The sequence below is a fragment of the Chelonia mydas genome, chromosome 12 (genome assembly GCF_015237465.2).
Source record: "Chelonia mydas isolate rCheMyd1 chromosome 12, rCheMyd1.pri.v2, whole genome shotgun sequence".
NCBI classification, from domain to species: domain Eukaryota; kingdom Metazoa; phylum Chordata; order Testudines; family Cheloniidae; genus Chelonia; species Chelonia mydas.
This window is the reverse complement of record NC_051252.2, coordinates 38361475-38388031: the sequence shown is the minus strand read 5'-3', so window position 1 is coordinate 38388031 and position 26557 is coordinate 38361475. Positions and strand designations below refer to the sequence as shown.

The 26557-nt window shown below is 55.4% G+C and overlaps 1 protein-coding gene across 24 annotated transcripts in view; it reads left to right on the top strand.

Moving 5' to 3' along the window:
• CBFA2T3 (CBFA2/RUNX1 partner transcriptional co-repressor 3) overlaps positions 1 to 26557 on the top strand; it is a 105134-nt gene that overhangs the window by 50460 nt on the left and 28117 nt on the right. Inside the window, exon 1 of one of the 24 annotated variants that reach the window (XM_043526553.1) lies at positions 19049 to 19280. The exons of 21 other annotated variants lie outside the window; for them this stretch is intronic. In XM_043526553.1, the coding sequence (XP_043382488.1) occupies positions 19193 to 19280 (88 nt within the window). In that variant the 5' untranslated portion in view covers positions 19049 to 19192. Of the gene's footprint in view, positions 1 to 19048; positions 19281 to 25063; positions 25262 to 26502; positions 26525 to 26557 lie in introns of those variants that run through there. 2 more of the 24 variants (XM_037878115.2, XM_037878116.2) reach the window with 2 other exon arrangements.

The window sequence follows — 26557 nt, the reverse complement described above, 5'->3', positions numbered from 1 at the left end:
CTCCCCGCTGCGGCTGCTCTGCTGCCCCATCTGCTTGCTTGGAAAGCTTCCCACAACGGTGATGCAGAGGGAGGAGGATTAGGAGAGTCTAGTCCCAATCAGCCAGCAGCACGAGGGATCGCTTAGCAATTCGAGTGTAGGCCTCGATTACAGGCAGGCCTGGTCTGAACGGTGCAATAAACGCCCCGCAGCCAAAAGCCCTTGAGGGTGGTGGAAGGAGGGGCCTACTGGGAGGAATTCACACCCGCGTGCAGCTAAAAAAACACTTTCCTGGGGCCAAATGCATCCCTGGTGCACCCCCACCACCTTTGGTGCAGTTACACCAGGGATGCATTTGGTCCACAATGAATATGTTGAGGTGAGCAGGCAAAGTCAAGTCCCCTTCGCCCTGCCCCCATAACCACCTCTAGGTCTGTGGGGCAAAGGCCCAATGATTTCTCTCTGCAGGCATCCTGCTGACGACATTTGCAGGCGGAAACACCGCTCCCCTTCCACAGGCCTGCACTCTGGGTGTCGGAGGAAACCCCAGCCCGCTCTCGGCATGACTGTACTCATCGTAGCATCTCCCTGCTGCTGGGGCAAACTCAGAGCCGATGTTCCCAGGTGTGATGCCTTTACCACTCACTTCCCCGCCCCTTATCCTCAGGCCCTTGCATTGACAAAGCAGAGGTAGGAGGCGTATTTCGGGGGGAGCCGCAGAGCCGCTGTTCTCCGTGGCATAACGTAACGATAGAGCACGCTGTGGTCCCAGCCGCCCTTAATAATTCAGCTCTTCATGTCTGGGGTGACCGCCCTGCATCCGTTTCCTGCTGGAACCATCCACCCGCTTTGACTGTCTAACATCCTAAGCCCAGCGGCATGTAGGGTTGGGCCGTGAGGGTTGCTGTGCTGAAGATGCATCTGTATGGATGACTCTCTCCGGGGCAGTGTCCATTACCAGGCTGAGGAACTGTCCACACTCCAAGCCTTAAAAACAGTTCCTGGGACAGCAGCACTGCAAAGAACAAGACGGAGACACTTCCCCCGTTGTGCCAGCCTCGGGGTCCCTTCCACCGCCATGGTCTTGCTCTGCGCCTCTTTCCACACGGCTCCCTGACCTCGGATCAGCCTAGGTGCTGATTTCTTCCTGAGACCCCCAAGAAGCGGGTCACTATCACATAGCCTGAACTATAGACCCTGAGGTATTCTCCTCTGGGCTTTCTCAGCAGCGGCCCGCCTGCTCCTTGTCTCCGATACTTCGATTGTGAGAGATCCTGGGTAGTGAACATGGTTACCTAGCCGCTCCCTCTGCCTAGACCGCAGGGTGGGGCTGATGCACTGGGGAGGAGGGGGGGCAACCTCCTGCACCCTCCCCGCCATTGGCAATGTGGAGCTGCAGCTTAAAAGCCACAATTAGCCCTGGCTGTGTGGGTGTGCTGTCCCCGTGGGCAGGGAGAGCCGCACTGTAGGGAGGAGCTGGGGCTGAGAGGAATTCCACTGCCCCTCACAGATGCTCTTTGCTCTCCCGGATAGGGGTGCGAGGGCCCTTGACTACAGAGTCCCTGTGTTCATGCAGGGGCAGTGGGTCCTCCTGGAGCAGAGACCCAGCCAGGGTCTGGGGCGTAAGTCAGAGCACCCAGCGCAATCCAACAGCACAGCTAGACTTGGCAGCCCATTTCCCACCCCCTCACCTACCCCCTCGCCCCCCTGGCCAGGGGGTTCCCAGGTATGCTGCCTCTTAGTCCGCATCACCCAGGGAGTCACCTGCCGAGGTTCGCCTGCTCCATATACTGGGCTCCTGGGGGCTGGAGCTAAGTCCCTTTTAATCAGGCTTGGGGAAGCCTTATGGTGAGCCGGCTGGCGGGGAGGGAGGCGGGCGTCCCGCCCTGGACTGCCCTCTGGTGGGCAGGGCCAGCTTCGGGTTGAGGGGGACACACGTGTAGGGGGGTAAGCGTGCATGCAGCAGGGGAATGGCTCTCCAAGGTGAACCCACTCCCTGCGAGACCCTGGCCAGGAGGTGAGGCCTCCACATAGCGGCTGTGAAGTGAGCCGAAATCCCCAGAGCTGGCTACGAGCCATGGTTTTCACCAGCCACCTTAATCCATCATTATCTGGGCATATTTCGGATCCTTGCCAAGAGCAAGGTGGGGAGGGGAGCAGAGGGGGAAGGGGGGAGGGCGTGTGCATCACGCTTCCCCTATTCCCATGCCATCCTTTCTGCTGCCTGTGTGTAATTAACAGAGTAATTAAAAACAGGAGGAGTTAATTGGTATTCATTTATGTGGCAGATGTTTTTAATTGAGATACGAAACAATTTACCTGTTTACATAAACAATAGCGAATGAAGGCTTGTAAAACAGGGATTTTTTTTAAAAAAAAAGAATTAAAATGATTTCGGTTTTCTCCCCAAACTGTCTTCTCACTGGAAAGCAACAGCCAGGACGCTAGCTGACACTGCTGAATTGATGGCAGAGAATGAGGGTGTGGTTATTAGTTATTTGTGTTACCGTCGCCTTAGAGGCACCAGACTGAGATCAGGGCCCCTGTACAAAGACACAGTGAGATTCCCCCAAAGAGCTCACCATCTAAATAGCCAAGACACACGAAAGGTGAGAGGGGGTTATTGGCAGACTGGGAATAGACCCAGATCTCCTGGCTCCCAGTCCAGTGCACTGGTCGCTAGGTCTCTCCAGTGGCTGTTGGGTTTTTGACTTACATTTATCCCCATAGGAGTGCATCAGTCTGAAGCGGGTCCGACTGTAAAATTTGGATTGGATCCCCCTTGGAGGTGTTTGGGTTCATAGTCTGGCCCATCTCTAACACACTGAGTTACTGAGGGTTATTTGTCGGAAGACAATGAGGAAACAAGGAGGAATGGGACCTCTGGAATTAGCAGACTAGAAGAAAGTGAGTCCATGTCGTCCTTGCAAAACTGATTTAATCAAGGCTCCATAGTTAATATTAAATAAATCTGGCAAAGTGAGATGCAAACTCCTGGGCCTAGTGGTTCTGGAGTTCTGTTGTCTCATGGTGAAATGACTCGCGTTCCCGAGCGCACCCAGCGGGTGGAGCCCTCCTCCGCGGAGGCATGGTGGGAGGAGGCTGCTCCACCTGTCTCGCGATGGAACAAAAGCGGTCTAGTTTCATCCCCGATACCAGATTAGCCATGTGTGTTCATGTGTCCAGCCGCAGGGGGACCAAAGTTGTGGAGTACAATTGTGAAAGGAGATGCCTAATTCTCCTAGGGCAGGCCTGGCTGTGTGGGGATCTGCGAGGACCTGCCAGCTCAAGGACAACCCACTGTAACGAGAACGTTTTGTCAGAGTGATGGCCCTGGCTGGAGAGCGCAGGTGATGGGGCTGCTCATGCTGGTGGGGCAGCCGCGAAGGCTCTGCCTGCAGGACCCTTAGGGCAATAACCCTCGGTTTTCAGATTGGGCCTGGCTTCAGGGGGATGTGGATTGGGCCCCTTCAGTGCTTGCGCTCGCCCCTGGGGTGTCTGGGGTGGACGTGGTGCTCCTAGGTCTCCCCTGGCCCTGGGCAGGATCTAGACCTGGCTCTGGGCCTTTGCAGAAGGGACTTTCTGGAAAAGATCAACTTGAGTCATGCCTGACCAATCTGATTGCCTTCTGTGATGAAGTAACTGGCTCTGTGGATGTGGGGAAAGCGGTGGACATGATATTCCTTGACTTTAGCAAAGCTTTTGATATTGTCTCCCACAGCATTCTTGCCAGCAAGTTAAAGAAGTATGGGCTGGATGAATGGACTATAAGGTGGATAGAAAGCTGGCTAGGTTGTCGGACTCAACGGGTAGTGATCAATGGCTCCATGTCTAGTTGGCAGCCGGTGTCAAGTGGAGTGCCCCAAGGGTTGGTCCTGGGGCCGCTTTTGTTCAACATCTTCATTAATGATCTGGAGGATGGCGTGGATTGCACCCTCAGCAAGTTCACAATGACACTAAGCTGGGGGGAGAGGTAGATATGTTGGAGGGTCGGGATAGCGTCCAGAGTGACCTAGACAAATTGGAGGATTGAGCCAAAAGAAATCTGATGAGGTTCAACAAGGACAAGTGACATGGCACTTGCCAGAGGTCATGTGTTGGGTGAGCCGGGGGCTCAGCTGAGCTTATAGCCTCACAGCGCCGTGTTCTAACCACGGGACAAAACGGCCGCCAGTTGCTTCTCTGCTTAAAATGGTCAAGAGATTAACAAGCAGGAGGGGCTCAACTGACTCCCTCACCTCACTGATCTAGACGGTGGCTTACAGGCCTTCTAGGGGCACCGCTTGCAGCCATGGCTGGCAAAGCAGTGCCTGCCTGGAAGGCTGGGGAAGGACCAGTGAGGACTAGACACCCTTGAGTTGAGCCTGGCAGGGAATCTAGAGAGCTGTAGGGAAGGGACAGAAGCCCTGCCAGTGAGGACTTCTGAAAGCAGACTGAAAAACAGACCAGTCCTGCCCTGCACCAATGGGCTGCAGAGGACCTAGCCGGGCTGTTCCATCTCTGAGGGCTCATCCACCTGAGACAGCAGCACATGGATAAAGGGAGGTGTGAATTTAACCTGATCCAGGCAGACCGGTGCAAAGGGCAGTGTGAACGCAGCTAGTTCAGTAGAAGGCTTGCTGCAGTTCACTCCAGTCCGTCAGGACCAGTGTCACTAAGCCAAAAGAAGCCAAATGGTGCCTTTGGCACCGGCTTCACTGGATCAGTTTAAAAGCCGACTCAGGGGATACCGGTGCCATTTTCTCATGTGGCCAAGCCTGGAATCAAGGACCCGCCCGTCCCACTCTGAGGCACAGAGTGACATCTTGTTCCATGTTCTCCTTGCGTCCGGGCACCACGTGTCTGGGCTGGTGAGATGCTGAGATGCTGGTGAGACACCTAGGCCCACCGCTCCACCGTGGGCACCTGGCACCTCCCAGCAGCGGGCCCTAAGATAGCCACAGAGAGCAGGAAGGGGCCTAGCTGGAAGGCAGAGTCTCCGCATATTGAGCTCAGCCAGACACAGGAAGCTCTGAGCTGCGAAGGGTGGAAAGCACAGACCGCCCCAGGTAAGGGGGTCCCTATGATCTCCAGGTTACCCCAGTAGCCTCCTTCGGCAGCCTAGTCAGGTACCGCCAAGGCCCAGGTCTTGGCTGGTGAGAATTTGAGTCGATAAACGTGACAGCCCGAATTGCTCTCTTCCAGGAGGCTGTAAGGGCACAGACAGGGTTTGCCCGGGTGGTGGTAGCAGCGAAGGGCACTTTCCATCACTGTCCTGGGGTCTGGGGATGCAGTGAGACTGAACTCGGGAGGGAGCGGGGTGCAGAGGGGAGATTTCCGCACATGAGCTGTTCCAGAGCCCTTCTGTCATTGCTCTATGTCAGCCTACGAGCACATCTGGCTCCCGACTTCCCAGTAGCGTGGGTTATCTGCGGCAAAAGCCCCCATTTCGAAAGCATGGGAGCGGCGAAAGCCAGGTTTCATTTACATGAAGCGGGGGAGTTTCATTGATTTCCTTTGCTTTCAAAAGGCGTCATTTGTGCTGACACAGGCTTAGAACAAGCTGAAAGCAACGGCGCCTGCTCCCCTGGCCTCGCCCACTGGGCTCCCCAAAATGTGCCACTTCACATGAGCGGCACCATGTTGTCATGGCAAAAAACCCCAAGGCATCGGCTCAGAGCATGGCTGTGGGGTAGCCACACGGCCCCTGTCGCAGCCGCTGAGGGGACCTGGGTATCGCTCTGGAGGGCATGAAGAGAAGGAGACGACTCTGGAGAACGGGGCTGGGAAAGGCTCTGGACCTAACGCTGCGGGGACAGGTGGGTTCCGGGTTGTGCTGCATGCTGCGTTAACGAGCCTTTGTGTCCTCAGCTCGTTAGCCGTTTGCTTTTCTTCTGACCCCAGACTGCATCAGTCTCATTTCTTTCTGCTCCAACCCTGAGCTTGGCTCGTCAGGGGCCCGCCCGCGCCCAGCACAGAGCAGAGAGCTGGCCATGCAAAGGCCGAGGGAACGGGACCAGGTCACTCTCGCTTAGTGACAGCGAGAGGGCCGGGGGGGGGGGGGCAGCATGTAGCTAAGCACCTCATTAGTAGGGTGAGGCGGTCAAAGCCCCCCCAGCCACTCCTCAAGCTCGAGAAGGAACTGTTCTGTGGGTCTAGACTGGAACCCGCTGGGGGATGCCTTACATTCCCCAAGTCCTGCCGTCCTGAGCCAGGCAGAAATCACTCTCAGTTCACAAGCAGTCCCAGGACGGGCTGCAGAGAGCGTTGCCCGAGGAAGCATGGCAGGAGCTGGCCCTGCATCACTGTCTATGCTAAACCTGGCCGTCTGGGCCTGAGGGGAATCCTGCTGCGGTCCTGCTCCGGGGCTATAGCTCGGCTCATTCTCCGTTGCACTTCCAGCAGCTGCTGTCGGACAGGCTCTGCGACTCGACTCGTGGGGCAGCTGTGCTGGCAGGAGCGGTGTTCAGGTGTCCCTGCCACTGTCAGGAAAGCCTGCGGTGGGAAGGCTGCCTGAGGCTGGCTGTGCTAGGGGCATTGCACCGCTGCTGACTGCGGCTAGAATACACTGCCACGTTATCCCTGTGGCCCCGAACTTGAGTCCCAGCCACCAACATCACCCAAAAGCAGGGCTGGCCAGAGAGGGACACAGGCTACCACCCCTGGGAGCACAGAGCGTCACCTGCTAACGCAGCCACTCGGCAGTGTGGACACAGGCCAGGGCTACTCGAGTGCAGCTGCTCCTCTCGCCCCTTTCCACAATTCCCTCCCTGTGCCCGGGAAGGACAGACGATTCCCCCCACAGCTCGCTGGGGAGGAGTTCACAGAGCGGCTCAGCTTAGTGCAGCGCCAAGGACCATGGGGTAGGTCCCCCGAAGTTTCAGCATCACCCACAAGTGAGTGCAGTGCCCGTGTGGACACGGCAACTCCAGTGTGATTTCACCACTCTTACTCGGGCCAGGCTGAAGTGAGCGTAGATACCGCCAGTTAACCCTTCAGTGAGGACATAGCCTAGTATTCAGAGAACCGTTGTGTATCTGTCTGTCTATCATCTATCCATTCCCATACACCCCCTCTATCTATCCATCCCAATATACCCCCTCTATCTATCTATCTGTCTATCTATTTGTGTTACAGTAGTGCCTAGGAGAACTCTAAAGGAAAGAGGCACTGTTGTGCTAATCCTATACAGATACTCGGTAGGTCAGTTTCTGCCCCAAAGAGTTCACAGGCTGTGTTACTGATTTGTCTAAGCCAAGGTGCCCCTCACCTTGGTATCTAAGCATCACTTTCTCTCTCTCAACCACATCAGCATCCTCACATGTCATTTTAAAATCCCAGTGATAATGGTAGGCTTGTTCCTGCCGGCAGGGCTGGGAGAAGGGAGATTTCCGAGTTTGTTTGCTTTGGGAGGGGCTCAAGTGCCACGGTGCTGACAGACCTTAGACACCTAGCTAGGGAGCGCAGTCCTGATGTGAAATCCTGCGTCTCTCGCTTGGTGATCACGTTTCTTTCTCCTTGTCAACACGGGGAAGAGAGCCATGGTATTGCACAGCAGGGTCACCGGCCCGTTTACGTGTGGTTCTGTTGTCAGGAAGGCAGGGTCAGAGCTGAGACCTCTGAGAAGAAGGGCTCTGCCCTGGTTGTCCCCCTGGAGTCATGTCCCAGAGCAGATAAGAAATGTGCTCGTAAAACATTTGACTAATAGTGGAGAGAAGGTTTGGCAAGTTGCCGGTGGAGACCAGATGGCTGAGAGCCCAGCTGCATGCAGACTCTGCCGGTCTCAGGTGTGTGGAGTTGAGTCCTAAACTGATCCCAGGACACCCTGGCCCCGGGTGCTAATGGATACCGAAGTGGGGCTGGGAGGAGCGGGGCTTTCTCCATAATGGAGCCATTTTCCATTTCAGCGCATACTGAATTGCTCCCGTTGTGCCCTGGGCCGGGATTGTTAGACTTTCCTGAGGGCTCTTGGGCTCTGAAATCCCCATTTCAAGGAGATCGTTTGGTTTGTTTTCCCCCCATTGCCGGAGCTTTGTGGGGATCCAGGTTGGGTGTTAGCAGCGCTCAGATCCCCTGCGTCAGGCCAGAAAGCCGTTGCTGATAATGTGTCTCACTTTGCCTTGAACTCCTCTGCTGCCTGCCTGACCCAAGGGGGCCATTCTTTGGTGGGATGAGCCCCTCACTCCATCGCCCCCCCGGGGGCAGGCTGGGCTCTGCTGGGGCAGGACAAGGGGGACGGATACTTTTTTAAAGAGAGGCTTGTGCTAAAATACCCAAGATTGTGGCCAAGAGTTAGCGCGTGGTTCAGACCTGCCTGTGTGGACGAAAGCAGCCCATACTCTAAGCGCGTTTTGGCCTAGGGATCGAGCCAGGGTTAAACTGGGGTCTCTAATGTGGTTACGATACTTTATTTCCGCCCATGGAGGCAAGACAAATCCACCTTCCAACAGGGTTTGCAGTGACAGGTGGAGCGTCGACTGGAGCTCACCTGGCCGGGTGCTCCCCCACCAGCAAATATCTGAAAGGGTTATTAGGGGATGGGAGGGAAGCTCTCCGTGATTCAAATATGACGTGCAGTCTAGCACTTAGGGCTGTTGTCTGGGAGCCAGGACGCCTGGGTTCCAGGCCCAGTGCTGGGGGAGTTTTCTCTCATGGCTACCGCAGGAGGTGGAGAGCCAGGACTCCTGGGTTCAATTCCTGCCACTCGCTCAGTCTGAAACCTTGGGCAAGTCATTCCACTTTTCTGTGGGTCGGTTTTATCTCCTGTGAAATGGGGACAATGATATTTACTGCAGAGGGGCTGGTAAGACTCTCTGTTTGTAAAGCACCCTCTGCTCCCTAGGCAGGGAAGGGTATAATAGTTAGGATTTGGGGTCCATTTTTTAGGCAGGGGGTGCAGTTTTGTTTGGTTTGGTTTTTCTAGTGCACTAACAGGCGTCCCTCAGACCAGTGACCCTCTGGGCCCAATTCAGAGGTGATGACTTACGTTAGATTCCCTTGACACTAGCTTAGACCCCGTTCCACTAACTTACACCCTCCCTTGAGCTACTCGCATGCCCACGACTGGCGTCTAAGGGTGGCTGATGGGTATAACGAACCCCCTGAGGAGCCAAAGAAGGGAAAATGGCTCCATCCCTGCTTGAACTTCCTCTTTCTTGCACTTCCTTTGGACTGCTGTGTACAATTGACACTAATAGTAAAACCTGTGGCTTCAAGTCGCAGTCCCGGCCCCCCCCCCCCCCCCCCCCACCGCCGATCTGGCCCTTCGTGGGTGGAACACAACGGTTACTCCAGCATGGCTCACAGTTATCGGCTTGCCGTGGCCACGTCGTCTGCAGAGCTCTCCCGGGCTCTGCGTTTGTGGCCTTCTTCCCAATCTGGGCAGATCTGTGGCTGTTTTGGGCCTGATTCTGACCTCGCGTCGGAAGGTGTAAATCAGGAGTCACTGCGGCCTAAGGGAGAGCAGAATCAGACACGTGGTTTCCCATGGCTGGGGCTCTCGCTTCTGCCATGAGGCGGGGCTGCCAGGGCCCAGCGCGGCAGGAACAATCCACGCCCATTTCTGGGAAAGTGGGCTGCTCCAGACCTGCCCAGCCCCGGGCCTGGCCCTAGCCTCTGGCTGCCGGGAGGTTTCTCAGAGCAGCTTGCAATGTGGCGGGTCCCTTGGGCAGCCACAGCCGTGACCACGGCGTGGAGAGGCACAGGCCGGGCAGGCTGCAGAGACGCCAGCCCGTCATTCCCCAAGCCTCTGCCCACCTGGGTCTGGAGGCTGCGAGGAGGGAGGGGCGTTAATTTCCTGCTTTAAAAAAAACAAGAAAAAAACCCCAATCCGTGTCAATTTCCCCCCAAAGTGGGTGAGAAACTGGCGTGGGGGGTGCAGCCAAAGAGCAGATCTCAGGCTCCCAGCTCCCCATTGTGTGTGTGTGTGTGTGTGTGTGTGTGTGAACCATCTCCCCCTCGACCCTTTCACATGTGACTGCTCTGCAGTTCGTCCCCACTTTGCCGCTGGCGCTGAGTGCTTCCCTAACACAGTCCAGATGGAGCGGCTCTGTCCCTCGCGATCTTATCGGGGAGTTGTTCTTGGCCCCGGTGGCACCAGCAGCTGAGGAGCAGGAATGCTTTCCTTTATTTAGGAGGCAGCCCGGCTTCGGGAGACGTCGCCTCCAGCATCTGGATTTCATTTGTAGCCATTTGGAGAGCATGAAAGATGCTGTTATTTTAATTCCCTTTTAACTCTTTCCTCACTCGGGAAGTGCTGCCCGGGCCCGAGGGGAGGCTCGCAGGAAGATTGGGCTTTCTGAATGCTATCCCGGGTTCCAGTCTGAATCAAGAAGAGCTGTTCCGTGCTGTCTCCCGCCCCGTCTCCCACGCCTTCCCAGTTCCTGCCCCAGAGCCCATCAAAGGGAGACAGCCATAAAACCAGAGCCGCTTTGCTCAGTCCCATTCCGCTCCGGGCCTTTGGATCGCTGATAAGCAAAGATTCTGCCTGACCCTGCTCTCTGCAGCTGAGCAGAACTGGGATGCCAGGAGGAGCAGAAACATGGCACAGTTGCTTCCAAAGACTCCTGGGGGAACCCAAGGAGGTGGCCAGCCTGGGGCTTAGCCCATGGTGCAGGTTCTGAGGGATGACACATATCATCATCAGACTCAGAGCTTACGTAGGGCTCTCTTATGCCCATTTCACAGATGGGGAAACAGAGGTTCAGAGAGGTGAAGTGACTTGCTATGCAGGAAGCCTGTGGCCAAGGCAGGGAGAGACCCCTCCCTCCTGATTCTCAGCCTTCCTCTCCATTCTGTCCTTGCACAGGATGAGGACGAGGAGCGGCAGCTCTTTGGAAGTCGCTGGGTGACACTGCTGGGACTGGGACGTGGTGCACGGCATGTGCTCCCGGCCGGCTGCTCTGCGTGCCTAGAATTGGGGAGTGCGTTTCATTATCTGTCCCCACGCTGGGGCTGGGAGCCTGCGAGAGGAATAATGGTCCCCAGCCAAGAGAGAGCGAAGGCAGGTGCCAATCCATCGTAGAGCCGTCATGCATCTGGTGCCTCCTGGTTCCCTGGGGTGCTGGCCTGCAGGAGACTAGCCCCATTTCCAGAGGTGGCCTCTGGCACTCCCGGCAGGTGGGAGCACTGGAGCATTAGCCTCTTCAGCTCTGGGGCAGGGGAGATGCCTTCAGTGGCCCACTCTTCTGGCTCAGGGGGTTGCTGTCACCAAGAGAGAGGGTGAATGCAGTCAAGGCCTGGTGGGGTGCGGGGTGCATGAGCCCCCGTTCCTGCACGCACAGCTCCTTCACTCCCACTCCCCACCAGGCCTGGCCCGTCTCCGCCCACCCGCCCTGCGGGAGCAGGCGGCCCATGTCTGTGCCGAAGCCCCTTGCAGGCACAGAGGGGCCAGCTTTGCTGCTGCTTTGAGGTGGGTGCAGACCGCCACTTACCACCCTGGGAGGGGGCAATGCCATGGAGAGCAGCTCCTCGTTTCCCCACCCTCCCCAGCCCCCACAGAGTCCCACCCCTGAGTGCTCCCTTCTGTTTCCAGGGGACACACTGCAGAGCTGGGAGGCGTTAGCATGGGGCCCAAGGACAACAGAGGCCAGCATGGCAGTCCCCTCCAGCTGGACATAGGAAGCCCCGATCCACCATTGCCCTGAGCAGTTATTTATGCTCCTAGTGCCAAGAGTGTGCAAAATGCTGCCGTTGTGATTCGAGAGCGTGTCACCCGCACTTTGCCCGGGTACGTGACTCGCCAGGCGCAGGGCAGTGGAGAACCAGGCCCAGCAAGCTCTGTCAGCAGCTAAAGAGAGGGACAGAGACCAGATGAGAACCAGCCTCTGTTCCCAATAGCTTTTAACAGGGGCAGAGCAAACTGAGAGATCGGGGCGGGGGGTGATCTGGGAGTCTGTGGCACAAACCGGGGTACAATAGCCCATACTGGCCGCTTCCAGCCCTGCAAAGAGAAGCCTGGGCCCAGAGCTCGCCTGTGGGGCTAAGCGGCGCCAGGCCGAATGCCTGGGCGTGCGTGAATAAAAAAGACAATCTGAGTTTTATTAGACAGTAGCTTCTGTGGTGCTGCCACAATTATTGTGGTAAAACTGGAGGCATTTGGGAGGGCTGGTATGTTGCTTCTACCCCAGCAGGCACCAGGCAGAGCCTCATTCATGGAGGGTTAAATGCCGGGGTGTAACAAATCGAGGGCTTTAGGTCACCATGGGGTGTATGGGGAGATATCTGGATTCGACATCTGATTCCCATCAGGAGGTGAAGTGGGGGAGGGTCCGGTTGGACCAACGAAGGAGAAAATACTAATCCTTTTATTTTTATATTATTACTTATTCATCTGGGTTGCACAGACCTAATGAAAACCAGATGTCGGAAAACAGACTCAGCCCCAAGCGGCTGGGACAAATTATCCAAAAGAAAAAAAAATTCCAGCAGAGTTTGAGTCATGTCAGAGAATCATTGCCACATTTATAACTGCTGTGGGGAGGGGGGACTGACAGCATTCAGAACAGCATGGACTCCTCCACACAGCCCCCCCCCCCCCCCCCCGCTCGCCCCCTGGTCTTCTCCTGCATTTTAGCTCACAAAATCTTCCATGCTCCAGTGCAGAAACTCAGCCATACCTGGTAACCGGGTGCTGGGCCAAAACCGGGGAAAACTTGCTGGAGAAAGGATCTGGATTCGATACTATAAAAGGTCAGAATGGGCATGCGTGGATGAGGTCCTTAAACGACGGTCAGAGGGACAATGGTAACTTTTCAAAAACAAATGTAAATTGGGATTCTCAGGGGACTGACGTGCCCATATCCCATTGGATAGAGTGCCAGACTCCCATAGGCTCCATCCCAGCCTTCCTTACTGATATTACCGCTAACACCTAAGGTTAGTAAAACCACAGGGCATCTAAAAGACTAATACATCCTTCCCTGTTCAGGCTGTTTTCTTACTCATTGTATTTCTCAGCTTAGACGCCAAAAATATCTAAACTTAGTCAGTTTCTCTTCCATTATACTTTCTGGTCAGTTTCATTTTCTAGTTCTCATCTCTTTGGGTTGCAAACACATCAAGGAAATGTTTATTACTTTTAAAAAAACCACCTTTGTTTCCACTCAAGTTTGTTTAGTTTCATGGAAACTTTCCTCTTGGCAGTAAATTGTGGGAAAGCTTGTTTGTACCTAACCCACATATTGGTGGTTCCTCCGCTTTCAGTGTCAGGATTTGGGCACATATTAGAAATAAGGACACAGCAGAGGAATAAGAGAATGTGGGCAGGAATGCGTAGGACCCTCAACCAAAGGCAGAGCTGGAAACAACTAGTGTAGCCACCTACCAGAAAGAAACACTGCAGGTGTTTCAAGAGGCAGCTGCATTCAGCCTTTGGAGGATTGGCATGTGTGTCACATTATCCCCTCACACAGCCAGTGACCTCTCTATTCTGTGTGTTCACTACAGCACCATTTATCAAGAGGTCTTCTAGAGGGACCTCTGGGAGAAGGGCGAAGTTGCCGGTGGACTTGGGAAACCCTGGCGCACGCAGATGGGACTACTGCCTGGCATCCTCTCCCAGCTAACGTGTGGCTAACCAGGGCGCTGATTAAGTGGAGTTTCGTTAACTGAGGTTGGGTCGTATTCCAGGGCAGAGCAGGGGTGCAATATGGCTGAAATGCCGTGGAGATTATTATAATCCATTCAGCCACATACTAGAGTTTTCTCTGGACTCTCCCCGGGTTGACCATTACTAGGTTTAATTCAGACTGCATGGGAATGCCCCAGGCCATGCCTGCTAACTCAGCGAGCGCGCCTGTTTGTGACGTGCAGAGCAGCCACTAGCTCTGGTGGGTGCAGACGGGCTGGTCTCACCCCAGCCAGCCCAGGGGCGAGACCTTCGCAGGAACCGGAGGCTCTGGAAGGGCTCACGGGCCCACCGCAGTGAGGGGTGAGCTCCGAGGGCCTAGCTGAGAGCACTCAGCAAAATGTGCAGCCAGGCAGACGTGGGGGCAGCCCAGACAGACAGAAGCCCCAGTGGGGGCTGCTGCTGTAGCAGACATGCCGGGTTGACAGAGACTGTCGTTGTGGGTTCAGATGGTGGCATAATGGACCCAGACGCCATCCTTGCAGCTCGCAGCGGCTCATAACAAGGTGACTTAGTGCCCGCATACGGGCAAGGACTTTCACCGACATCCACTGCGGGTGGCCACGCTGCAGGGTGCCCAGGCCAGGGGACGTCGCTACCGCAGCATCCAGCGTCAGAGGCCGCTTCTGAACGTGTTGGGCTGGTCCCGATGTGTATAAAGAGTTCCGGGTTCTATCAGCAACCTGTCTGCAAGAGCCAGCGGCGCCGCGGGGAAAGCCCGTGCTCCAGCGGAGGGACGCAGCCCCCTGCAGTGTTTTTATTTTGAAAAGAAAATCTGGAATTCTTTGGTGCTTGACCACGAAGGCTTCGGAAACGAACAAACGTTTGTTCCCCTCACAGTGCCGTGGGTTCTGGAGGAATTCCTAGATTCCAAGGCCAGAAGGAACCATTGTGACCGTCTAGTCTTGAGAACGTGTGTGTCAAGAAAGGGGGAAGAGGGCGTGATGGCCGTCCCGCCATGCATACCATTACGCAGGCATGTGTGCTGACATCCCCTGACACGGTACATGCACTGTACACGTGCACACACGAACACACGCACATGGGAGCCATGCAGTTACCCGCCACGCAATCCCCTCGACTTCAGTGGGGGGGCGCTAGGGCGGTGCCGGGCGCTAGCCAGACTGAATTTGGCCGCTTGTGCTAATCAGTGTGTGTGGCTGTCCTGTCTCTGCTGCTGGCTGGCACAAGGACTCGGTCACATCTGACGGTCTCCCAGGCGGGGGGGAGGCTTGCCCAGCGATTCACGGCAAAGGATGAGTGCTTGAATGGCCTCGCGGGTCTGTTCCCTGGAGTAGAAGCCAAGGAGAGCGGGGAGATCCGTTTAGGGTGGCAGACAGTTTAGATGTATGTATGCGTGCTCACATGCAGATGGACTGACACTCACAGAGTATGTACACATTTCCACACTCACACTGATGTACACTTAGGGACAGATTCCTATACCCTTTTCCCCACCGAGTATCATCTTCCACCAGTGATTTCAGTGGCACTAGCTGAGGAGTGAGATACTCCAGTGTGAGCAAGAGACTCATCCCCTGGCCCATGGCTGTACCCATGTGCAAGCATGCTAACATACCACCTGCATTCACAGCTGCACCCCCCTCAACCCGCACAGATGTCCCCGCCCGCTTGCATTACAAACCCAACGTCTCCTTTAAACCTCCCAAGCCTCTGCAGATGACAGCTCCCTGGACGTGCCGGGACTTCTGTTGGTTCCCATCTGCCGCGGGAGGCTCTCAGCTGCTGTTTGGCTCTGTGCTGTCACTCAGGCTGGTATTTATAAATAAAGCAGGAAACGTGTGGAGCTCAGTTTTCCATGCCAGGCCTGGTTCCCAGGGACCGATGTGGGCAGGAATGCGGCCATCGGGCAGAAGGAGGAGCAGTCCTTCACATGATCCCTCTCGCCCCTCCACACTTCCAAAAGCAGAGTGGCAAGGGGTTGGGTTGCAACTACCCAATCTGGTTCCTACCAGAGCCCCATGTCCCAGGGCCTGAAGCACAGAATCAGGGCCCTCCTGACCCAGAATCTTACTGACACGTACTGATTGATTTCCCCTGTTAGGGAAGCTGTTTTGGCTGCACCCATCATTTAGGCTACTCTCTGCCTTCACTTACCCTCCCCAGCCCACAGCACCAATTCTCTCCATAGCGTGGCTGGGCTCAGAAAAGGGACTGTGTGAAAATGACCCCTGCTTACTCCCAGCCCTGCTCCCCCGGGCATTGGCTGATGCGTCGCTGCTCTGTGTCCTGACCGATGCACGTTCCCAGCGTCATCAGCCAGCGGGACAGACCCTGTGCAGCTGCGGAGGAGCGGTGGGGATCCCAGAGCCTGGGAGGGAGAAGAAAGACAGAGCTGAGAGATGGCCCCTTTCTGTCTCTGTCTCCGGAGGCTCCGTGCTGAGCCTCGGGAATGCTCACTCAGGGCCAGGTTTCGAACTCCTTCCCCGCACTGGTGCGCATGAGGAATCCTGTCCTAGTCAATGGGATGATTCCAGAGGGAGCTCTGGATGACCTGTGGGGCGCCCATCTCCGCAGCGTCGGGGCACAGGGCAAATATTAAATGCAACCCACCTCGTCAAAAGCAGGCAGCACAAACCCAGTCTCCTCATGGTTCCCCAGCCCACCAGAAATAGCTCATTGACCATCCACAGCCGAACGGATAGTCCACCCGATGCCATGTTGGGGAGATCAGTGCGGCTGGGTTGGATTGCAGCCGAAGCCCATGTTGAGGGAGTAGTGTAAGCAGCTGAGTAGGACGCGGGAGCTCCCAAGTGCTAATTCTGCCTCGGATGCCAATTCCCGCCCCCCACCCACAGTGTGCTTTGGTCCAGCCCTGCTCTGTGCCTCAGTTTCCCCCCTGGAAATGGAGATAATGATGCTCTGAATTTACCCGTGGCACAGGGTGCCAAGAGCCCCCGGGCTTAGCCCATCATTCACTGAACTCCAGCAGTTCAGCACCAGGAAGCAAAGTGCTGTGGACATCTTGCCCTACTTGCATCACAAACACACACGCTCATCTGAGCAGGTACAAGCCAGGCCAGGGGTTGGGTCAGTGGGGCCAGGAACCAGCCATTTTGGAGCCACTGGGGAACTGAGCGTCATCAGATGAAAGTCCAAGCTGTGAATCCAAGTCCCTTTCCCATGGCCTGGGACTGACGGTGGTCTGGCTGATGTTCTTCAAGCTTCTCAGGCCAGATCCACCACTGGGGACAATCGGCAGAACTCGACTGCCGTTAATGGACCCCACTGACTGACACCAGCTGAGGGCCTGGCCCTCTCTCCTTTGCCTTTGGAGGAAATCTGGCAATTTTCAGGCCAAACCAACATGCCCAGCCAGGTGGAGTGGGGCTAAGCGTGGGCTTTATCCAAGCAGCTGATTGCCACCCTACCAATGAAGAGGGCACTGCCACTCGAGAACGACTCCCTTCCCGAAGCACTGGCTTGCAGCTCTAGGCGAGGGCCATTACAGGAGTGTTGCCCACCTGATGTTTGCCTTTTCAGCACAGCCTGCATCTGTTCCCCCATCATCTCTGCCTGTCACCTCCAAATCCTCCTGCCGCTCAGACATCCGTTACCCTCCCGCTTGGGCCAGTGTCTCTGGAGTGGTGGGGCCCGGACGACCCCCTCTCCCTTGGAACCAAAGGCTGCCTTTCAACCTCACCAGATTTGCCACAGAAGCTGGAGCCTTCCCTGGCGATCATGTGAGCCCATTGTGCCCCATGGCATCCAGAGGTGAGCCAGGCACTCGGCTCCTTTCACCTGCGGTGCAGTCAGCCGTGGCAGCCTCTGTAGTCATTGATTCAGGTGAGCAGCCCACGGGGATCGTCACCCTGAGCTGCTGTTGGCTTTAACAGGGAGGTGTGGTTCGGCTCGGGAGTGCGTGGAGGGGAAGGCTGAGTGTGACTGAGCACTGCAGGCTGAGACCCAGTTACCATCTGCTCCAGGCAAGTTGGTGGGGCTCCTGGCACGCCGGGAGTGTGTCGTTTTGCATCCCCAAACCCCTGGATACAAAAATAACTTCGAATTTCTGTGAGATCTAGCAGGGGAGACAGCAGGATTCCGGGCAGGGAGAAAGGGAGAGGCCATTCTCTGAATGAAAACGTCCATGCCTCTTGGGTGAGTGACCCCCAAACTAGCGGCGAAAACCCTCGCTCCCTTTCGTTTCCTGGCTCCGAATGCCCTGTCTGCATAAACCGCTGGTTTCCATCCCTGTGGGGGCATTAGAACAGCGGTTGGACGTCAGCTGATCCGCGAGGGGTAATTGATTTTGCAGCCATGTCACCATTAAAGGGGATTGACTTTTAAAGGTAGGGGTGAAACGCACTGGAAAGTTATCTTTCAGCTCCTGCCAAGCACATCAGTTCTGGTCGTTCCCCAGCACCACGTGCTCTGCCGCGGCTAAAGCTGGGTCATAATTTCCACCCTCAGCCCCTTGTTTGCAGAGCTTTGTTTTTCACAAGCAGCCACAGCAATGCCCAGCCTGGCCTCCAGTTGGTTTCATTTACAACCCTGCATACAAGTGCTGCACCAGGCAGTTGCTTATTTCTGTCTAACGCTTCCCTCTTCCGTGCGGTTTGCTGAGCTGGCCTTTAATCCTGGTGAAGCGATGGCACTGGAGGCGATTTCCTGAAGGCGATGGGAGGTGGGGGCAAAAAGGGTCTTTCCATTGGTTTGCAATCACAGCCCAAGGGACGAGTCCCTGAAGTTGATTGATTGGTTCTTCCTTGCTGGCTGTGTGTGCTAATATTTAATTGCCCCACGGCAGCCCGTCTTCGAGTTCAGATGCCCTGCTTTGAAACTGCAGCAGCCCATGGCGATGCACCTGACACACGCAGGTCTTCGGCGACTGGCATGGCAGGTACGCCAGGAGGCAGGGCTGGCGAGGTGATTTCCAGATAAGCCCCGCGCCATGAGTTAAGACCCGGTTAATATTTTTCAAACAATGTTTGGTTTTTTTATCAATTTTTGAAAGGACCTTTTGCCAACAATGGAAATGTTTGTAAAAAATTGTCTTTTACATTTATTTCCGTTTTTTTTTCCCAGCAAAACCCCAAACGACAAATACTTCGTTTTCAGTTAGGTTTGTTCTTTTCTGCGTCTTTCCCGTGGCAAAAGGGAAAGAAGGGGGGGAAAGAAACAAGAACAAAATCCAGACCCTTTTCAAATCCCAGCGTGTCTGATTTTGGGAACATTGGGAACACTGCTGAAATTGACGAAAAGGAGTTCCTTTCCGAACCCATGGAACCACAGTGAGTTCCAAGCTTTCCACCGGGGCGTGAAAATTCTGCTCGCTAGGGCTGGCTGAGCACTTTCCATGTCACAGCTGGTCCCGTGGGCCAGGCCCAGAGCAGGTGTGTGATCCGGAGAGCAAATACCAGCTGTGGGAGCTACCCCAGGCCTGGGTGTCTATCCCATGGACTGGGTGCCTGCCTGTGAACCACTCACTGGGTAAATGGGGCTGGAATGCAGGACCCTCCATGAAATCTCCATGTTGGACCTGAATTCCGCTTTCCAAGCATATGCATAAGTGACACTGGCGGCTCCACTCGCCTCCCTGGAGATACTGGGACGAGGCCCCTTTCTTCAGCCAGCCCGTGCCTACCCATGCCCCCCTTGTTTCCCTGCGGGACATTACAGGGCCATGGTGCACTGGGACAAGGGAGAGGATCCGGGGCTCTAGCTGTGTACACAAGTAAGTTCTTCAGGTAGGGACCGTGTTTGTGTTTGGTCTTTGTACAACACCTGGCACCACGGGGTCCTGGGCCATGACTGGGGCTCCCTGGCACTACCGTAATACACGTAATAACATACAGCATCTGGCACTATGGGGTCCTGGGCCATGACTGGGCTCCCATGCTGTACCATAATACACCGAGTAATGCACAGTGCCTGGTACCATGGGGTCCTGGGCCATGACTGGGGCTCCTAGGCTGTACCATAATACACCTAATAATGCACAGCGCCTGGTACCATGGGGTCCTGGGCCATGGTTGGGGCTCCCTGGCACTACCGTAATACACCTGATAAATAATACTACACTCTTGAGGAAGGTTGGCCTTGTGGTTAAGGCACCAATCTAGGACTTGGGGACCTGGGTTCAATTCCTGGCTCTATCACAGACTCCCTGGGTGACCCTGGCGAGTCGTTTAATCTTGCTGCACCTCAGTTTCCCCTCTGTGACGTGGGGAGAGTGACCCTTCCCTGCCTCACCAGGGGCTATGAAGCTACATCCGTTAAGGCTCGTGAGGGACTCAGCTGCCAAGAATGCCACTGCAATGCCTGTAAACATGGCAGTGTCCCACCTCCCTCTCCTTGGCCTCAGCCAGAGCTGCCTCCCAAAGCCCGTGTTTCTTGGCCTGCGCTCAGCTGTGGACAGCGAAGGGGAGGCTGACCCGAGACTGAGGCTCCAGCGCTGGCTCCTTTCCAAAGCTCTCTCCACAACATGTAGCCCTTTGTCTGGGGGGAGCTTTCACCAGACGTAGAAACTGACCCTGCCTGAGCATGAAGGGGAAAAGCTCTGGGGGACGAGGTTTGAAGGAGGGGGTGGAGGGAGAGACAAGGGGCCTATAACAGACAAGGCATCCACTGTCTGGGAAGCTAATTACACCTCCTGGAATAGTATACGGCTGTTTGCATTTTCAAAGTTACTTCAGCAAACTTTTGGGTTAGTGTGAGGGGAGCAGGCTTGGTGTGAATGGCCGGCTCTGCCTTTCATAGAATCATAGAATAGCAGGGTTGGAAGGGACCTCAGGAGGTCATCTAGTCCAACCCCCTGCTCAAAGCAGGACCAATCCCCCAATTTTTGCCCCAGATCCCTAAATGGCCCCCTCAAGGATTGAACTCACCACCCTGGGTTTAGCAGGCCAATGTTCAAATCACTGAGCTATCCCTCCCCCTCTTTCATGTGCTCTTGGGGCTGGCTGGTCTCTTGCAGTCCCACTAAACTGATTACGAATAAGTAATTAATAGCGTTCTCACTTGAGTGCTGGAACAGACAGGTGGAGCCGCCATGGCTGTGAACTCTAAAGGGACTTTAGGGGTCTGGGAGAGATCCTCAGCGATTTAACTGGAGAAGAATTTCCCTCAAAAATAAATTGATGTATGTACGCGTCCATTCGCCTCAATGGCTGCGCTCTTGTCCGAGTCCCCGAACAAAAGTGCTGAGCCCAGTATCTTCCGGTGCACAAGAGCGTTTGTGTGCGTGTGCTTTCCAGTCTCTGCTGGGGCTGCTGTTACAATGCTGTTTGCATCGTTCCACGTAACTGCGTGTGTAACTCTACCGCAATTCCAGTGCGACAGGCTGGGATTCCAAAGCCCTTGGGCATGCGAGTGCCTAATTCACTTGGATGATGCCAGAGTAGATCAGGTTGCTGTGGAACGAACTGGTAAATTTGCACGGGCAATTACCCAACCTGCCTCTGCCCAGATTTTGAGAAGCTGGCCTCTAAATAATGAGACACTGTTTCCTGGGACTTAAGGCAAAACTCTTGGTGTCAGTTTCACGTCCTGTTTGATAGGTAGGAGGATTGAATCAGAGGTCACGGTCTGCGAGCTCCAGGCTGCTACACCAACCTTGGAAAGGGGGCAGAGCCTGCTTCTTCCCTGGGGGGGGGGCTGGAGCTGCTGGATGGAGCATGGCATGAGGCCCATGGCTTCCCAAGCCCTCCCCACTCCCGTTGGAGAGGCTAGTGCTCGCAGCTTACTGAGCGCAAAGGCTGTCCCTGAGACGCACAGGAGAGGGCCAAGGCCCTTTTCTCCTCTCCGCACAGTCACACCCAGGGATCTTAAGTGACTTGCCCCAGATGGCGTCATCATCTGAGCTGGGACTAGATCTCAGGACCTATCAGCCCTGCGAGCAACAGCTCCATACGAAGGCTGAGGGCCGCATCATCTTGTGCTCGCGAGGCACGTCTCTTGGGTGCCTGGCAAGTGGATGATGCAGCCTCTGGCTGGGCAAGGGTCAGATGCTTCTGGCTCAGCGGCACTGGCGTACCGTGTGAGTTGCCGGGGGGCTGGCGGTGCGGTGCTGTTTCTCATGGCCATCTGTGAGTGCAAGGCACGCATGGCATGCCCCAGGCCGTCTGTGCCCATGGGACGATCCTGTCTGGCTTGTGAATGCGCCCGCCGGGCACCATTTTGTAGAATAAGAGGGTGTCCTCCGCGCAGCGTGATCTCACCCGCACTGTACGTGCGAGGCTGTGCTGCATGGAGGCGGCCATTTTGCATGCGGGTGTAGAATCACAGGCCCACCATGGCCTGGCAATCACAGCCTCCTGCTGCTGTAGGCCTGGCACCATCTCAGGTTGTGCCAGTGTAACCCGCACACCTCCTGGGGGTGGTGTCCTGTCCCATCTAGAGGCCACTTAAAGAGAGAGATCGAACGCGTCTGCTCTACAGCCTTGGCTACCAGCTAGTTGGCTAGTAGAGGCTCATGCACTAAGCTCCAGGGGTCCCAGGTTCGATCCCGCCCACCGACGACCGGGGTCTGTTGGTGTTACACCAGCATGTGGCTGCGGTGGCTGGTATTTGGCAAGGGCAGGTTGATGAAGGCAGGGGCACAGCTTGCCTCATCTTGTGCGCAGAGGATGAGAGGGGCAGCGAGGCTAATTGGTGTTGTTGGAACAGCCTCCCTGTGGGCCGCCCTTCCCTCGGGAGGCTGCTAAGCACTTTCCTGCACCTTGGAGGAAGTGAGGAGCTTGGCACGAGCGCACCCTGGTTGTGTGGCCCCTCCCCACTACAGAGAGCACCAAAGAGCTACAGTTTGCCATGCCGGACGCCCCCTTTCCTGCAGAACCTGGGTAGCTCGTCTATAAAACCCTGTTCTCCTCACATTTAAGCCCAGCCCCGGCTTTGGCCACTGTGCAAGCCCCGATAACATCTTGCTCTGGATAAGACCAGGCTTTATTTAGCCTGGACAATGTACTTGCGCAGGGTTCAATTAATCTTACAACAGTTGCAGTGGATTAAGAATGCACATTAGATTAGTTTATCAGCGGTGCCTGCATGTGAATAAGCCCCCGAGTTCTCCTGATCCTATAAAGGCAGTGACACCTCTAGGAAACGCTTGTCAGCCTCTAGCGAGAGGGACGCTTTCCTTCTTTGGTTCTCACCAGAGCTCCAGCCGAGCCGCCAGACACAAGGCACTTTGACAGACCACTGCAGCTGCCACCACACTTGTGCCAGGCCATCAAACCCTAGTGCATCCTCTCTAACGGCAGAGAGAGAGAGAGAGAGAAATGGACGTGGCAGCAGCTGATCTCAGTAGCAGGTGCTCTCACTTAAGCTTGTTTAGCAGTTGTCCTGTTTACTTGCTTCGTCTCTTCCCTGCCCCCTCTCCCCAGGCCCAGCCATGTCCCCATGCCACTCCAAAGCCTCCTCTGAACTGTGCCATGGCTGAGTTCCAGGAAAACCGCAGCCCTGTCGAGATGCTGAGAAAGACAGCTTGAGGGATGTGGCGTGCACAGCCGCGCAGTCCTGCTCTGGGCACCTGGGTGATACGCTGCATTAGCCCCCTGCCCTCCACAGGGGATTGTTGTGGGGTTCACCTCCTTGGAGCTGCATCTGGGGAATAGGGCCGCCCCCTTCTGTCTCACGCTCCAGGATTTGCAGTGGATCAGGGTCATCCTTCTTCCTGGCTTAGGGGGCTCCTTTTCCACAGCTTGACCCCCACCGCCCCGGCTGGGTCACTCTGTGGTTTCCCCATTCCAGAGTATCAGAGTCTCACTGGACGATCTGACCCAGGCAATCTTCCCTTCTACTGCTGGTTGGGGAACGCGACCCACTCTGCTCCAGGGCTCAGCTCAGGGAACCCTACAACCGGCAGCCAGGGTCTCCTCCATCCCAAACCTCCCTGCTATTTCCCTGGTCTGCTTCCTACTCTGTCTTTGTCAGACTCCCTGCTTTACCATCTGGCTGGTACACCCCTCCCTGAGAGCTAGGAGCCCAAAGCTTCTCCTTCTTTCCTCTCGAAGCCCTCTTCCTGGCTTTATACCAGCCCTCCTTGCTCCTGTCCAGCTGGGCTCCATCCTCCCTCCCTTGTTCTCCCTCAGGTGTTGCCTGTCAGGTTAATTGGCTCCTTCGGAGCCTCATTAACCAGACATGCCAAACCCGCGAAAAAACCACAGAAAGTGGGCTTGTTTTTGGCTTCATTGGCTTGCGAGTTGCTTGTTGGCTAGTTTTTGGCTTGTAGCTTGTTGTTCGTTTGGCTTGTAGCTTGTTGCTTCTTTTTTTTGATCAGCTCCCGGCAAGCAGGGGCAAGGGGGGAGAGAGTCAGGGGTGCACAGTGGGCCCACCACTGGCCCAGACTGCACGCCAGGGGGATCTAGTCACACGGAGTCTTGGGGTTCTTAGGGATTGGCTTGTTTTGGCCTTGTTTTGAAATGGGATTCGCTTGGTTTTTGGCTTATTGCAAAAGTCGGGGTGCTTATTTACCGCGCAAAAGTTGGCAACAGTGTCATTAGCCCTTTCCGGGCTACTGCCGGCGGGGGGGCGGTGAACACCCCATCACAAGCTTATTCCCTGGTAACAGCTCACAGGGATCCCAGGGACAAGGAATTCTCTAATCACTCCCTGGTTACAGGTTATCTCTGACCTTCAAACACAACTAGTTTTAGGCAGCTGGGTGGGGGAGCACTGGCGGTTGGAATTTGTCAAATACACCTGAGCCCCGACCCCCACTGACCGTCTCAACATTAGATACTTAAAACAGGGACGTTTCACGTTGGGCTATCGGCTTTCAACTTTTTTTTTTAATTGTCTATTATAACTTCTGGTATAACATCAAATAAAACAAAACAACTCGCAAAATGCAAGATCATTTTAAAACTAACCACGGAAACGCTCCGTTCGGCAAGCGCCATGTTGAATGGCTTTGTTAAAAACCAACACTGCTGCTCTGCATTAGAGACGTCAAATGGGGCAATGCTTCGGTTCGCTTGTTTTTTGTTTCCATGAAGAAATTTTGTCAGAATCGACAAAGTTTCAATTTCCAGGCATTTTCTGAGGATGGAAACCCGTTGTGTTGGAAAACTTTCCACCAGCTCTGTCGCTATGGCTTTGTAGGCCAAGCAAGAGGTGGGAGGGGCAGGGAATTTTATTCCCAATGATCCAGAGAAGGGTTTATTTCCAGTAAAGGCGTCGGGCTTCAGGCAGTGTGGCCGGTTCTCGCAGTGTTATTGTGACTATCGTGAGTCAAGTTGTTTTCTTAAAGCCCCCACTAGTCTCATCCTGGCATGATGTCACCATCTCAGCTCTTTTTAAAAAAAGGTAAAATTTCCCTCTCCTGGTTTTGGAGAAAAGCCAGAAAACGTGTCCTGAGGGCTAAAGGCTCAGAAACCACAAGGCAAAGAAAGGGAACCTCAAAGAAAGAAAGAAAAGGAACCTTTATTAGGTCTTTTAAATCCCCTGATGTTTTGGGGTTTGACTGGGGATTTTTGAGCGTTTGAGGTCAATGACGCGTGAACGGATGCTCTCAAGGCACCCGTGGAACTGCCCTGGTTGCTGTATATATGTGAGCTGCCTCCTGCGGCATGGAACCGAAAGCCCAATTTACTATCTGTGAATAATCACGGCCTGACAGCGCGATTCCTGGAACTCCACACATAATTCCTGGGAAATGACGAGGCATTCCAGCCGGCAACCCAGGGAGAATTCCGATTCCTTCCAAACTGGCAGGTAACCAGCAGGGAGATTGCTCCGACGGTGTGTGCCACGGCGGAGAGGGGTTCTCAGGGACGAGCGCCAAGATGACAGCGTGCGGTGTGCAGGCGTGACACGTATCTAGAGCGGTCTCTGTGTGTCGGGTGCGTGTGTACAGAGCGTGTTGTGTGTGCATGCGTGTCTGTGCAGATGCCGTATTACGCGCCTGGATGTGTGGACTGTGCATTAGTATGTATGCGGGAAGACGTGCGCATGGTGCAGGATTTCCGGGGTGGGTGGATGGCTATATGACCCAGTGTTGTGCGGCTGGAGGAATATGTTTATCCTACAGTGCTGTGCGTATGTACAATATGTTGGTGGCAGAGGGCTGGCTGGGCAAGAGAGGATGGCCTTGTGATTGAAGGCACAGTCATGGAGACTCAGGAGCTCTGGGTTCAGTTCCCAGGTCTACCCCAGACCTCCTGGGTACCAGGGGCACGTCCCCTCAGGCTGAACGCGCCACTGGAGTTAGACCCCAGCCCCAACTTGGGGAACACCACGATGCATGAAATACCTGCTGAAACCCTGGAAGCACCTAAAGTCGTTGGGTGTCAATGGCTCTGCCTCAGGGCCCACGCACTGGGCTGTCCAGACACCCATCTTCCGCCTGAGCCCCCAAGCGATCCACAGAGCAGGGGCAGAGAGGCCTTTGGTTGCCTAACCCGCCTGAGAATCCTGCTCCGCTAAGCGTGCGCAGAGGCTGCCTATCGGCTCAGCGAGTTTGCACAAGGCGGCCGGAGGAGGAGGACCACAGCCTCCCTTGGAACTTTTAGCCCAGTGGTTCTAACTCAGCTGGGAGATGGGAGAGTAGCCGGTTCAAATCCTCCCTCCACCTAACGGGGATTTGAATGGGGAGTGAGTGCCCTGGCTCTGGGGCATGGGACAGTCTGATGTCAGGCCCCAGTCCATCCCCTTGAAGCTGTTATCCTGCAGCCAAATAACGAATGAGCCCCTGGAGCAGGGGCTGGCTCCCGCGTCCCCCCCATCCCGGTAAGTGTGCCAACCACCAGGCGGCAGAGTCATGCGCGTGCTGGTGGGCTCGCTTGCCCACTCTCTTGTCCCAACGACGCTTTGCGAGCCAGTGTGCACAAGCGTGACTGCGTCGCCGGGCGGTTAGGGCACCCGCCCAGGACTGGGGAGGCCAGGAGCCTGTTCCATGGAGTCTTTCATTATTTATCCCCAGCGCTACGGCTTCAAACAGGAGTGACGGAGGGAGCGCCATAGCAGAACCGCCCGATGGTTAGAGCGCTCGCCTGAGAGGCGGCAAATCCC